The sequence below is a fragment of the Coffea arabica genome, chromosome 6c (assembly GCF_036785885.1).
Source record: "Coffea arabica cultivar ET-39 chromosome 6c, Coffea Arabica ET-39 HiFi, whole genome shotgun sequence".
Lineage (NCBI taxonomy): Eukaryota > Viridiplantae > Streptophyta > Magnoliopsida > Gentianales > Rubiaceae > Coffea > Coffea arabica.
The window spans coordinates 9,279,882-9,293,845 of NC_092320.1; the positions used below are offsets into that span (position 1 = coordinate 9,279,882).

The window sequence follows — 13,964 nt, forward strand, 5'->3', positions numbered from 1 at the left end:
AGCTAATCTAATTTAGAACCGCCATTATAACTCTTCTACAACCTTAAAAATATGAGCAGACTATCCAGATGGCTATTAAACTTTTGCAATCGTCGAATTTTGATCACTAAATTATTAAATGTCCAGTTTTGGCCACTGAAATATCTAAACTTAAGACTTGAGACCATTCCGTTAAATTGAGTCGTTAAGAATGTCAGATCTGAGTGCCAGTGCGATATCCAAGACAAAAGAAAGGGGCAATTTAGGAAGTTTGACATCCATCTTCTTCTTCTTATTCTATAAACCTAAAGAAGGAATAACCATGAAATTACAAAATCTGCTACTGCTGCAACGATGGAGAAGGAAATGGAAGAAGCCCAACTTGAGTTAGAGGAAGTAGGAGCAAGCTACCCCCTCTGTCTTTGCCACTATACACAACCTCCATCCTTCAATCTATTCATCAATCGTGTACTTCTATCTCAATGGTTTCAACCAGTCCTCCTTCTCCTGAAGGCAGAATCAGCCAAGCAACAGTCATAAAAAGCAGTAAAAGCTCTTACAAAATGAAAAAAACTCCACCCTAGAACAACCTGCCATAAACCAGCTGCAGGAAAAAAAGAAAAGTAAGAATTTCTTGAAGATGAAAATGGTAATGAAGAAGAAGGTTTTATTTACCTCTTCTTGACCCTCAAGAAAATTCCACCGAAAGATTCATCCAAAATACCCCACAAAATTTCACTTCCAAACCTGCTTTACTCTCTGGCTGACGACAATCTCAACCTTTGCTTGATTATAAATGACCGGCCCATCAAATCCCCGTATAGAATTATTGCAAAATTCGCTTAAAAGAAGGTGAAGTCTGAGGATATTTCCATTGATATGGTCGTCAAGCTATCCAAGTTGAAATTAGATTGCAAGACTCTAGAGGGAAGGCGAAAGATGTATCAATCATACGATATGTTTTTTGCGGATAAAAGGGATGTTTCGTTGCTTCAAGTGTTTTAGGGAAGCATTTTTATAAGAAGAAGAGAAAAATTTCAGTGTCGTTGGATTTGAGTAGGGATAATTGGAAAGAGCAGATTGAGACGGCAGTAAATTCAACATTTTTATGCTTTGGGAATCGCACGGGCACTCAAATCTAACATACTTAACGACTAAATTTAGCGGAATGACCTTGAGTCTTTACTTTAAACACTTCAATGACCAAAACCAGATTTTTAATAGTTCAGTGACAAAAATTCGATGATCGCAAAAGTTTAGTGACCTTCCGGATAGTTTGTTCTAAAAATATTAATATCTCAAAAGTAGAGAATAAATTCAACCTCTATCATAAAATCATAATAAAAAATTTCTAATCCAATAAAAGAAACCCTTATGTAATTAATGATATTTTATAAAAAAAAATTTCTTGCAACAAAAAAACATAACAAATTTCACATCTTTAGTTATTCTTTTTATTTCAATTATCAATTGCATTATTTATTTCTCTATTATTGTGGGTCTCTTCATGTCCTTCTAATTTGGCACATAATCTACTCTCTCTATTGATTTTGTAATTTCAATTTGCTAATATCCATAAAATTGAAGATAATAAAAGAAATTATATTAATTAGAAAAGAAAGGAGCAAAAATAGACAGGAGACAGAAAATAGATTTTTTTTAATGAATTTTGTAAATTTATTGCCTTAAATTTGAAACTGTCTGCCAAGTGGAATGCATTATAGATATTTTACTATATTAATGGAGGTATGTGTAATTTTTAAACTTGAGAGAAGCTAAGTGAAATTATCAAAACCTCAAAGGAGGTTTGTGCAATTATCCCAAAAAAAGTCTATTGCCTTGTCGGGAAATTTAGCCATGTTACTATCCAATAAAAATAATAAATTAATTAGGGACAGTTAAAAGATCTCAATCCTCAACAATACAAAATATTAAACTTTAATCATTCATTCCATTTTCACCATTAGATCCATTTGTTTTAACAATAGAGATGGATGGAAAGATCATCAAATTTTGAAAATTTGATACTTTCCATCATTGAGAGCCAAATTGGGATTTGAAATAAATCAAGGACCAATTGAAGACAATTAGAATAGTTTAAAGGTTTCCTAAATAGTTTACTCTAGAAAATATTACCTATTATTTTTTTCTCTTAATAATGTAGCAAACGGACAACATGCACATTAGAATTGTAGTAACAAATTCAAAGAAAATGCCAGTAGAAGTATTGTAATAAACAATTCAAAGAACTTGCCAATATAAGGAGATGTGACTCGCCGAAGAAACTGAGACTCTAAAAAAATTAAACGTCATATGTTTAATTTTCCCCTTCCCCTGCTTAAAAAAATAAATAACTAAATAAATGGAAGCTTGGCTCTCGAAGGTCTTGTCCGTTTACCCTGGCAAATAGTCGGACAGAGTTTTCTTCTTGTCGAGTATTAAAAAAAATCCAGGAACACTAACGATATGGCAAAAATACACCTTAACCCAGTTAGTCACAGCTCCCTGCAAAGCTTGGAAATGCTCATCCTCAAAGAAAATTTCAACCAGTGACAAAATTTACATAGGCCTCGCAGAATAGAGGATAGGCCTTTGAAAACCTCCTCGCTAGTTCTATGCCCATCCCAGATGACAGAGTTCGATCAGGAACAGAGGATACATGAATAAATTGCAGAAGGACGACATGCTGATACAAAGGACAAAACCATATCTCAGCCTTTTCTACACTACTTTCCAGCTTTTGTGAGGTCACAATAATGCTGGTTACTACAACAATCTCTGTTAATTTCATCTACAAAAAGGAATTTAATACATTCTTTGGTGAGGGTCCACTATAGGAACCAGTGTGGGGCTGTCGTTGTAGAAGCATTATTACTCTCCAGACGTGGTTCATCAATTATACAAGTTTGTCTCGTTGATTCCAGATCAAACCTCATTCCAGTTCCTTAAGAAAATCAATATTGTCAACAAAAACCTGCGAGTTTAAGACAACACAATGCAAATCGATCATAATCTTCTACAAGATAAAGGGAGTACGTCTTGACACAAAACTTTTTTTTTTTGGGTCCAGATCATGGGGTGGATGGAGGTAAAAGGAAAGGTAATAGCCAACCTCATTTTCACACAAAAAGCAATAAGTTGAGAAATAAAAGTGGGGTGACCTTATCCTTTGTTGAAGCCACATGAATTTTTAGGTCGTCTTTTGGGCCTTAGTAAAAGCTGAGAGGAAGAATAATCTGAACATGATAATATCGTATGATCGTTGGTTTTCTTAGAAGGTTTCACCAGGCGTATTTATGCACACATTTGTCACTGAACCCAAGTAAAACACAAAAAACTTTCGTCTATTTATGAGAAGAAAATGCCTAATATATGTCCTTATCTACTAAGCAGACCAATCTCTTTTAAGCGGGTATAGTCAAGCTTGTGGTTAGGCTACTTCTTTTAAGACCCGATATCAATTTAAACAAGCCAAAGGGTAAATAAAGAACCTGATTCAGTCACGCTCAGACATTATGCAATTTTAGTTAGTTTCAAGAGCACATAGAATCAAAATAAAAGTAATTCTCAGGTAAAATACATACTGTCTTCCAACCATCAGGATCCAGGCAAGCAGTAATCTTGGTGTTGATACCAGGCAAAGGTCCAGGTTCCCGGGTAATCTTTCCACCACTGAGCCTAATTGCTTCTGCAGTTTTATAAACATCATCCGTTCCTATGGCTATCTGTTTAAGACAATCCATTTGAGCAGAACTTGAGCATTGGTATTCAACTTGCACATGAACCACATGGAATTTGAGGAAATCCTAAAGTCTACCTGTGCATATGCATTTCCTTTGTCATACTCGGAAACCCCATAATTATATGTCAACTCAATTACAGCACTTTTATCCTCTGGACCATAGCCCATCATTGCTATGGTATACTGCACAAAAGAAAGGTGGAAACAAAGGACAGAAGCAGTATCATATCAGCTGGAGACAACTATCTTCAACTTCAGTCATGAACTCCAAATTCATGAAGAATATAAAAGCAGCAAAAGCATGCAGGAGCTCAAATGGCAGAATTACGGAAACACCAATTGGGCTACTGCTAACATAATATTTGAAATTGTAGAAAGCAGGACAATATAATCACGTTCCAAACCAATCGAAAGTGAATCAGGTCCAAAGGGGACATTTAAGAATTTGGCAAAGATTCAAAATGCATAAAATTATTAACATATTGCTCATAAGCCAAGGATTTTGGTCAAGAAAACCTTATTAGCTTTAACCAAAACAAGCATCTAGAAAGCAGGAACTAGACTATGCTCATTCTTGGAATCCCAAAAAGCGAGAAAAGGCTAACAAGTACCAGCTCTAGAATAAAGCAAGCTCGCCACTGAAAAATTAGAAATTCAAAGAGAGAGAGAGGTTCTATCAAAATCCTAGCACAAAGTTAACTGCATTGTCACAGCAATGACACATTGAGACAAGAAGAGAAGAATAATCATCTTTAACAGATCCCCACCCATGGCATGTCAAGCTTAAGTCAACAAGGAAACATAGGGGTGAAGGAAGAACGTATATCTGATTACAATCTATATTCAACTAACTTCAGTGAAATGTACAACAGGAACTTCTTTGGAGCAAAAGAAATGGGACCCATTCAGTGAAACTTTTCTACCCAAGTCTTTTTCTTGTTTCTGATAATCAAAGGAAAACTTTTTATTCCCCTTCTTACTGAAACCTAAAATATAATCAGGAAATATTACCTACCTTATATTCAGGATTATCTCTTGTGCGAAGAAGCTCCATGCCATAAGCCTAATTGTAACCAGAAAAATGTCATCCAGATTAATATTACTCAAGACTACAAGGATCAGAAGAAACTAATACAAATTGCTTTTTCATCTTTGTCCAGATAATGTGCTACCTTCTCATAAAAATTTATAGCACGTTCAAGATCTCCAACTCGGAGCATTACTTGGCATAGTGGCTCAGGAGTAGGACCCCTCTCCAAAAGTTCAAATTTATATCCATCAGGATCTTCAATAAATGCAATAATTGTTTTGCCACCTTTGACAGGACCTGGTTCCCTTGTAACTTTACCACCCTTTGCTTTGATCAGATCTACAGTCTTTGTAACCTACAGACAGCAAACAACAGCTAATCAGTATTGCAATTAAGTATGACAGAACAAACCTAAGCCTTACAACTTGCTGAAGTAAGTTGTTAACTTAGGATAAAAAATAAGAGGATTTGAGAAATTGTTCGACACATGCCTTGAGAAATCACCCTTTTCTTTCTTTCTTTTTTCTTTACAAGTTAAAATAGTTAACTATAGCAGCCAAGATATGGCTTTCTCCAATTAAGTTTGAAATCAGAACATTACAATAGAATCTTTGTCCAAAGCCAAAGAATAAAGCAGCATAACTCCAAACAGACCTCAATAATGAATTAAAATTGATTCCAAAATAAGTAGCATAAGACTATTATAAGAAGACTCCTCCAACATAAACAGCCTCTGGAATGTCTTTGAAAAGACATGATTTTGCCTAAACTTACATCCTCAACTGCAATGCCAAAATGTCCAAAGCCAGCTCCAATATCATACTTATCAACTCCATAGTCTAGCAGCAAAATTAACAGGAAACAACATCAGAAACAAATCACCTTGGTATGCAAAGTATAAACAATGCACTCAAGATTGATATACAGTGCCTTAAACGTCCAGACATCATCAAGTACATGGATTAGGAAACTTAGGAATGAGTAGTTTCAAAAAAATCTCCTTACTGTAAGTGAGTTCAATAACAAAATGAGAATCTTCTGGGCCATATCCAAGAAAGGCATTTGTATATCTCTCCTCAGGAATGTCACGTTTCCTTAACAACTTCATGCCTAAACACTCTGTGTAGAATCTTCATCCACCATTCAAATAAACTTTGCACATTGTCAATATTGAAAAAAATAACTGAACACAATACCAACAAATTAATCGTGTCATTGTAAATTTACTTTATTGTCCTGTCCAAGTCCCCAACACGATAGACAACATGCAGCAATCTTCTCTTGTCCTTTTTAACCCACTCCAAGACATTTTCTTCAGTAGCAGCAGTGCTTGCTTGCGCTATATTCCCAGCAGCGCTAACAGCAGTGCTGCTTCCCTCTCCTCTTAACAGCTTGGATGCTTTAAGGCCAAATGACAGAGATTGTGGAACTGCTGAAAGAAAGAAGCATATTGTGACGTAAGAGTATTGATCTTCCTAGCGTAGCAATTTCTTAAATGTAAGCATACAAAAATAATCGGAAGGCTTTCAGTTTTCTCTATACAGGCATCACCATAGACTTTCAACATGTAAATGATAGGCCATCAGGGATTCAGGATCACACGCAATATTATCTCACTTAAACATTTTTATTCAGCGTTCATAAGTTTTTAAAAGAAAAAGAAGCAAGAACCAGAAATCATAAGCTGGCATACTTGACAAAATTCGAGCTCAAGATATATCAACTGTTTCACTTAAAATACTCAAAGTTGAGTTGAAGAAATAACTACACAAAATGAAAGCCAGATAATGACAAACATGAGAACTATAACCAAGCCCCTAATCCAATCATCTAAGCATGAAGAAAGCACAAAATTTTAAGGCAACCTTCAGGCTTCAATTAGCAAGTCAGACAATTTTTTGTGCAACTGACGGCACGTCGATCATGGGCAAACATTTCACCAGTTGAGTCACAAAGCCAATGGACAAAGGTAGAAGACATTTACAGTATAATACTAGACTTGTCAAACTCAAGCTCGCCATTAGTTTGCAAGTAATGTGTCTTTCCTGTAATTAACTATTAGCTTTGTTTCTCAGCTCCACTCACCCCAAAAAAACAAAAAAAGGTATTACATTTCATTGATTATTCAGCCGTGATTGGACCAATTAGGCCTTGGTCTAGTGGTGAAGGTTGAGGCTCCAGAAGTAGGAGGTCTTTGGTTCAAGTCTCCCAGAAGAGAGTTGTAGCCCACTGTTGTGAATTATTACCCCAACTTGTCTGTGGATGGTGTACTGTAATCCTTTTACTTCTTAAAAAAAAAAAAAGAATAATCCAGCCATAATTGGCAGCTGTTGTTATTCATCTATTTCCAATCAGAGTTTCACAACTCAAAATCAAGTTAAGTTTAATATTAATGGCTGCAAACCATTTTTCCTATTTTCAAACCCCGTTCATTTAAAAAAAAAAAAAGGACATTATAGAAACTCAGATGAATTCTTTTTCCTTTATGATGCAAAATGTAGCAAAATCATCGATAAGATAGCAAAATTCCTCAGAAAGGGGGAAAAAACCATCATCGAGCAAAGTATCGACCAAGAAATGAAAGGGGTCAATTTCCCACCCCTCGGCCTCTCGCCGCACAAAAAACACCGAATTTGAACAGAAAAAATTAATGAAATTAAATCAGAGTGAAAATATTACCACTGCCGAGATGCAATAAACTGAGCGGCCGACAAGAATTGTGGGATGGCGAAGCGAAGGGTGCAGCGAAGCGAGAAGGAGGCCCTGCAGCAGCCGCAGACCTGAAGGAAGACAGCGAAGGTCTAATGGACGACGCCATGGGTAGTATCCTCACCATTGTCACTCTATTTCTCTGTTGCCCGCTCACTCTCTCCTATATATGACCGGATTTCTACAGAATTTAATTTGTACAAAAAAGAAAAGAGAGATAAAAGTCAAATGGATATACGCAGAGCAAAGAACCTGTGAAGTGAAGTAAAGGGTGGTGTGAGTAAGGAATTAGATGCGGAAGTTATTTACGGAGTGAGCACCGGACCCAAGACCCAGGACCCAGGACCCAGGACCCAGGACAGAGAAGATTATTGTGTTGGATTGGCAGCTGTTTGGTTTCCGGGTTTACCATATCCCCCCACCCATAATATCATCCCTACTTTTTGACTTTCACGAATCAATCTCTCCGCCCTAAAAGGTTCTTGCTTTCATTCCCAAATCTCAATTCTACCTTGCTTCTTTCTCATTTTTTCTTTTGTTGGGTGCAAACGGGTAGATTGTCTTGAAAAGTTTATTTGAGGCCAATTTTAACAATTCTAATTTTTCTTGGAGATGAATGTAAATTGAACTCTTGCGGTCTAACTTATTTGTGTATAAATTAAAATATTTTATATTTATCTCGCTGATAGAAACAAACGCCTAAAAAAATTTTTTTTTTTTGTTAATCAAAACATTCCTTGTAATTGTGTATTAGCCATATTTGGAGTGTAGTTTTTTCCTCAAAAAAATTAGCGATTTTTATTAACGTATTTTTCAATCATCTTTTTACTTTATATACTATTAAATTGTTATGACATATATTTTTTTACAAAAATTTTTTAAAATAGCAATCCGAACGTTTAAGATTTCACCTTCAAGGAGTAGTTTATTTAAATTCCGAACATAGTTACAAGGACTTTACTATTCAAATATATATATATATATATATATAGCCTTGAACCCGAAGCTCCTCAAAACATTTCACCTTTACATTTTTTGGCCACAAACGCAAAATCTAATTTTATTTTGAAATCAACTAAATTAATGAGCAATCATATCTATGCATTTAGTGCACCGTTGGAAATTGATAGGATTTGGCATGTTGATTGATGTTGGTAATTTGTACGAATCACAAACGTATCACTTTTGATATTTACCAAACAAATTATAAATCATTTATTTTGCTAAATAAATGCTACTTGCGTAACAATTGTATGTCATTTAAAAAAAAAAAAATTTCCGCTCCATCAGAACCATGAGTTGAAGTCGAGAATTATCGAGGCAGGTGATGAAATTTTGTTGTAACCAAAGCTCCGCTTTGACTCTAATTGCTTACTATATTTCGAGTTTGGGCCAACTCTAATTGCCCACAATATGTTCTGTGACAGCACTATGGACTCATATGCCACTGGATTTGGATCATCCAATTATGGGCTGTGTACTTCATTAAAATCAGATAGCTGGTGTTCATTTGATCACTTAAATTCTGGACTACACATGGGCCAATTTTTCCCTTTGGAAACAGTAAAAATGGGTCGTTCCTTAATTGACAGAGAGGTTATCATGAGATTTTTTAATTCGATTTTTGAAGTTCTCATGAGATTCTAGTCTCAAACTAGAAAAAAAAAAAAAAAAAGTAAGCGTTACTTCTGCTTCCCCATTAGTAAGTCTTAAGGACTATCAAGAAGTTGGGTGGATCTAGAAAGTAGGTAAGACTGTGGAAGGGATGATTTGGGAGTATTAGCTTTTGACTACTTTGGGATATTCAGTACTAAATATGAAAAGTTGACACCTTTGGATGAAGAGAAATTATAGGCTGAAAATTGAGCTTGCCTCTTTGTTTTCCGCAGTTTAAACCGATTAAGAACCTGAAAGGGTGATGGGGTTGACAGCCCACATGAACAAAATATGCATTGCTGCAGTTTTTGTTCCCTCATTCCACTCATGCTTCAACCAACGTGGTGCAATTTCAGTCATCAAAATAAAAAAGATTGAAAACAAGACGTGGGTTATCCTAAGAGACGGTAGACACGGGGGCATTGAAGTGGAAGTCCCCAGCAGCAAAGACTTGTCCAGCTTCAGATGGGATGCTTCCGCTTGGATTTACTGGTCGCGATGTGATCAATCATCTTTGATCTAACTAGGTGCATTGCATCATCAATTATGGAGGCAAGAAGGACATGCATTATATTTTCCAGCACTTGCTCAATAGATCCCACCAGCACTATCAAACTCTCAAACATCTTTTCAGATAGAACTGGTGTTTTCAGATAACTTCTGTGCAATAGTTTGTAGTCTAAGTGCCTGTTTGATAACATAAAAAAGTGCTGAAACTGAATTCATTCAGGCATTCAGATGTTGTGGGTGTTTGATAAATAAAAATTCACCTGCTGAACTTATTAAATGGTACTGAATTTGTATGTATTTTTTTCAGCACAAGAATCGTAGCTGAATGCTTAATTTGATAAGAATCAAAAGATTTACTTCAACTACTTTATCTTATCTACCAAATATATCCCTGTTTGTTAATTACATTCAAAATCCTTATCTAATTAAACAACCTAATATTTCCTATTTAAAATCCTTATCTAATTAAACAAAACAACCTGATATTCTCTATTCAAAAATTTTTTTTAACAATAGTATTTTTTTGTAATAATTTTCATCCACAAACATTTATATTTTGATATATATATTTTTTTGTGCAGATAAATATTATTTATGTGATGCAACTTATCCACACACACGTGGCTTTATGACACCATATCGAAATATTAGATATTGGTTGTCTGATTTTCGAAATGCTTCTCGTCCAAGATCAAAAGAATAACGCTTTAACCAAGCACATGCAAGATTGAGAAATGTAATTGAACGTGCTTTTGGAGTATTAAAAGCTCGTTTTCCTATTTTCAAAACGATGAAACCATACCCTTTTCCCACACAAAGAAATATTGTCATTGTATGCATTGCTCTTCACAATCATTGTCATTTTCATACCTAACAATTTTAAATTAATTAAATCATAGGTTCTATTTCCTTTTTGGATTAAAAGATAGAAGGGCAAAATTGTATAATTTAGCTTCTTAAGCATTAAGTTATGAATATTTATCAAACAGTATAAATAGATTCAACATTAAGATTCAGACATTCATATATCTCTTTTCAGTGCTTAAAATTCAGCAAATTAATTATTTCAGTATTCAGAATTCAGAATTCAGATTCAGTGTTATCAAACGGAGCCTAAGTTAGGCTCAAATAATGCATAAACATGTCACTTTTGTGGGGGCTAAACATTTTATTTTTCCCTCTGGTAAATCTATATTAGAACATTTTACACACACGCACACACTACAAACTGTAAATGGATCGTCTTTCATAACTGTTACAGGTTGTACAAAAATGTTCCCAAGTGTTTTTGAGTGTGAAGAAAAGGAAAAAGAAGTTCCAATGCCCCCACCCACATTGGCTGTGGCCGGATTCCAGAAACCCCCAGTTCCAGCTAAGGCTCGACGCCCCTCTCATACTGCCCTGTTTCATGATGGATGAGGGGCCTCCCTCGACAATTAAGACGGTTTGCTGTCATCTTTTCTTGGTCCAAAAGAGCTACACCACTCACATTATAGAGGCCGTCATTAATTATGGACATGACAAATAAAGATTGCCTTCCCTAGTTTATGGCTTCGCCAAGCTCAGCATCCATCATCCAAAACTTACTTGCAGATGTGCTTGAGGCCCAAAACTGCTGCTCCCTGCCAGCAACAAAGCCCCGTTTGGTATCTGTCACGCGCCGCCGCCATCAAACACCAAATCCACGGGGGCCACCAGTTATGTATACTAGTGTGTAGTGCCACAACACTTAGGAGTTAGTAGTTATTCTTTTGATACGGCAGCCGACTTAAAGAGCTTATATATTGGGTCTTAGAATTCGGTCAGTTCTTGGCCACCGCCAGCGAGCAGGGACATTGTTACATATGAAATCATTCTAAAGGCGGCCGTGTTCTTATATTATTATATACTACTCGCTACTTTAGTGAAGGAGAAAAGGAAAAAAAAGCACCACCTAGTTCTCGCTTGGAATGCATGATCGCGAGAGTTTTCGTCCGCTTTGGGTTGTGCATTATATGGGATAAAAATGGTCATTTTGATCAACAGTAGTATTTGACTGAATTGAACGACCAAAATCTGGTTATTTACGCCACCATGAGTTGGTTGTGTTGCAAGCAGGTGGACGTAAAATTGCATGCACATTGATTTTCGTCACTCAATTTGATTCAAATCAGTCGTCGAGCAATGGCATGTCTATTGATTTCTACTCAACCTCGGGCCTCTTCCGCCTAGCAAATAGTACAGCAAGGTGTTTGCTATTGGATTGGGCAATCAAAATCAGTTTGGGAATGAGAAACCCCGTGCTGTCAGAATTGGGGGAATAATTCGGAGTAAACTTTGACAGGTTGATTCCAGTAATAGATTAGAGGGTCATTATATGAACTTGGGTTGTCAATGGGTCGGGCCGGCCCGCTCAGTTTTTAGAAAATTAGGACTGATCTTCTAGTTTAACAGGATTGGGTTTAACAGGGTCGGGAGAGTTTGAATACAAGTGTAAGACCCAATTTTTTAATGTTGGATGAGTTTGTGTTTTATTAAGTTTGGCCTAATTACAGCCCCGACCCAAATAATTTTATATTTAAATGTATATTATATATATATAATATAAACTATACATATTATAAAGTAAAATATTAATAATTTATATAAAATCACATAGTAATACATAAATATTAAACATGATTTTCATAAATAAATAAATAAATTATAAGCATATGTTATATATGATTACATATTTAATTGTAAACTTGGGCTGAACTTAATGTAAGTCTGAGACTCTAATAATTTGTAAGATATGAGTTTAAGCTCGAAGCACAAAAGTCAAAAGCCTTTTTTTTTTTTGTGATTCAAACTTGAACTTGTCGAAACTTAACTCACAAGACTCGATTGACAGCCTTAATATAAACCAAACACCTGCACAATACTTCCCTATCAGTAAACCCAATGTTAGGTTAATCGCTGGAGTCGATCCAATAGTTAAGAAAGAACTGTTAGAGTATTTTTTTGCTGCCGAGTTTAGAACCCTATACTTAGTAGTTGGGGTGTGAAGAGTGCGTTGAGAGATGGGATTTCTTTTACGGGATTCAAATCATATACTTGGTATTTAAGGATTAGAGGAGCTAAAAAACTGTCAGGTTACACTTAAAAAAATGTCGAAGTTGCGTTAAAGTCAATATAATACACTAAACTCTCTGCTTTAAAGAAAGTGCTGGAATAGAGTATTAAAACACGCGGGAAGATGCCTAAAATCTTCGATTTATTTATTTTGTAAGGCCTGATTAGGTGCCGACAAAACTTTTAAAGGCAATTAAAGGAAACAACAATATATTAGTAACGGAAAAGCTCGTACTTTTAAAGATTGTACTATTGTGCTGAGGCTAATAAGTCACTCTGGATTACTGGTGCAGCGAGAAGCCTTAACACAAAAAAACAACCAGAAATACGTGCAATAGTAGTAGAATATAAGCTCTATAATGACGATTGAAGGCGGAAATTTTCAAATCTCGTGAAGATTGAATTTCATGGATGCTGGACTTTTATAGCAGCTGTTGTTGTCTAGAAAGGATGGAATAATTGGATTTAAAGACGCAATAGATGATCGCATAATGTGGATTGTACTTTTTTTTTTTTTTTTTTTGCTCGGAAACGATAAACCTAACGTATCCTATACTAAGGGGAAGGGGGCGGGCCTAAAGATTCCCAGAGATAAGTCGGAAGGGATTGAACCACCACCGGACCAGCATAGCACACCCGTCTGAATTTTTTAAAAACAAGCCACTGAAATGTGACATTTTTGATAGGAGGTAAGGTTCGAACCCTTGTCTTCCACCCCATCAAATAGGTGGTGGCCACTGTGCCAAAGGCCCAGTGATTATAATGTGGATTGTACGGCTAATTACTCAGAATATGGTCGAGAAAAAAAAAATTCGGACGTCTACAGCTCTGACAAGGTTCTGTTGCAAATCTATGACACAGCCCGGCACCAAAAGTCAGTCAAAATTTTTTTTTCAGTCTGACACAGCTAGACAGCGGAAAAAATCTTTTTTTTTTTAAGTTGTTTGCTACCGGGCTGACAAGGCCCAGTAGCCAACAACTTCTCCGAAAAAAAGCTGGCTGCCGGGCACTCTCAGCCCGGCAGCCAGTTTAACTTAAAAAAAAAAAAAAAAAAAGCATAATGGTATAAAGAAGGATCTTCAAGCTTTTCTTTGGGAAGTCCTTATCCTGATAACCATGCAAGTAGTAGTCCGTTGTGAGAAGCAACAGAATGCAATGCATAGGTCTGGTGACTGCTTTTGCAGCTAATTGTATAAGAAATGCACTTTTCTTCTTCTTTCCGTTTAGACTCCCTTCCACTGACCG

At 36.0% G+C, this 13,964-nt stretch overlaps 1 protein-coding gene and 1 long non-coding RNA gene across 3 annotated transcripts; both read right to left on the reverse strand.

The window, feature by feature from the left end:
* Window positions 1–240: 240 nt before the first annotated feature.
* LOC140007965 (uncharacterized) lies at window positions 241–1,116 on the reverse strand. Its single transcript, XR_011815392.1, has 2 exons — window positions 655–1,116; window positions 241–486 (listed from the first exon to the last, which is right to left on the reverse strand). It is a non-coding gene; the product is annotated as an uncharacterized lncRNA (long non-coding RNA).
* A 1,384-nt stretch (window positions 1,117–2,500) lies between these two features.
* Window positions 2,501–7,725, reverse strand: LOC140003910 (probable lactoylglutathione lyase, chloroplastic). 2 transcript variants are annotated; one of them, XM_072052701.1, is made up of 9 exons: window positions 7,431–7,725; window positions 5,979–6,180; window positions 5,757–5,881; window positions 5,526–5,590; window positions 4,894–5,106; window positions 4,737–4,784; window positions 3,797–3,904; window positions 3,564–3,704; window positions 2,501–2,953 (listed from the first exon to the last, which is right to left on the reverse strand). In XM_072052701.1, the coding sequence occupies exons 1-9, from the start codon at window positions 7,585–7,587 to the stop codon at window positions 2,912–2,914; spliced, it is 1,101 nt and encodes a 366-aa protein (XP_071908802.1). In that variant the 5' UTR covers window positions 7,588–7,725; the 3' UTR covers window positions 2,501–2,911. The 2 variants fall into 2 exon arrangements, with proteins under 2 accessions (XP_071908802.1, XP_071908801.1); XM_072052700.1 differs by having other exon boundaries at window positions 5,979–6,183.
* Window positions 7,726–13,964: the final 6,239 nt, after the last annotated feature.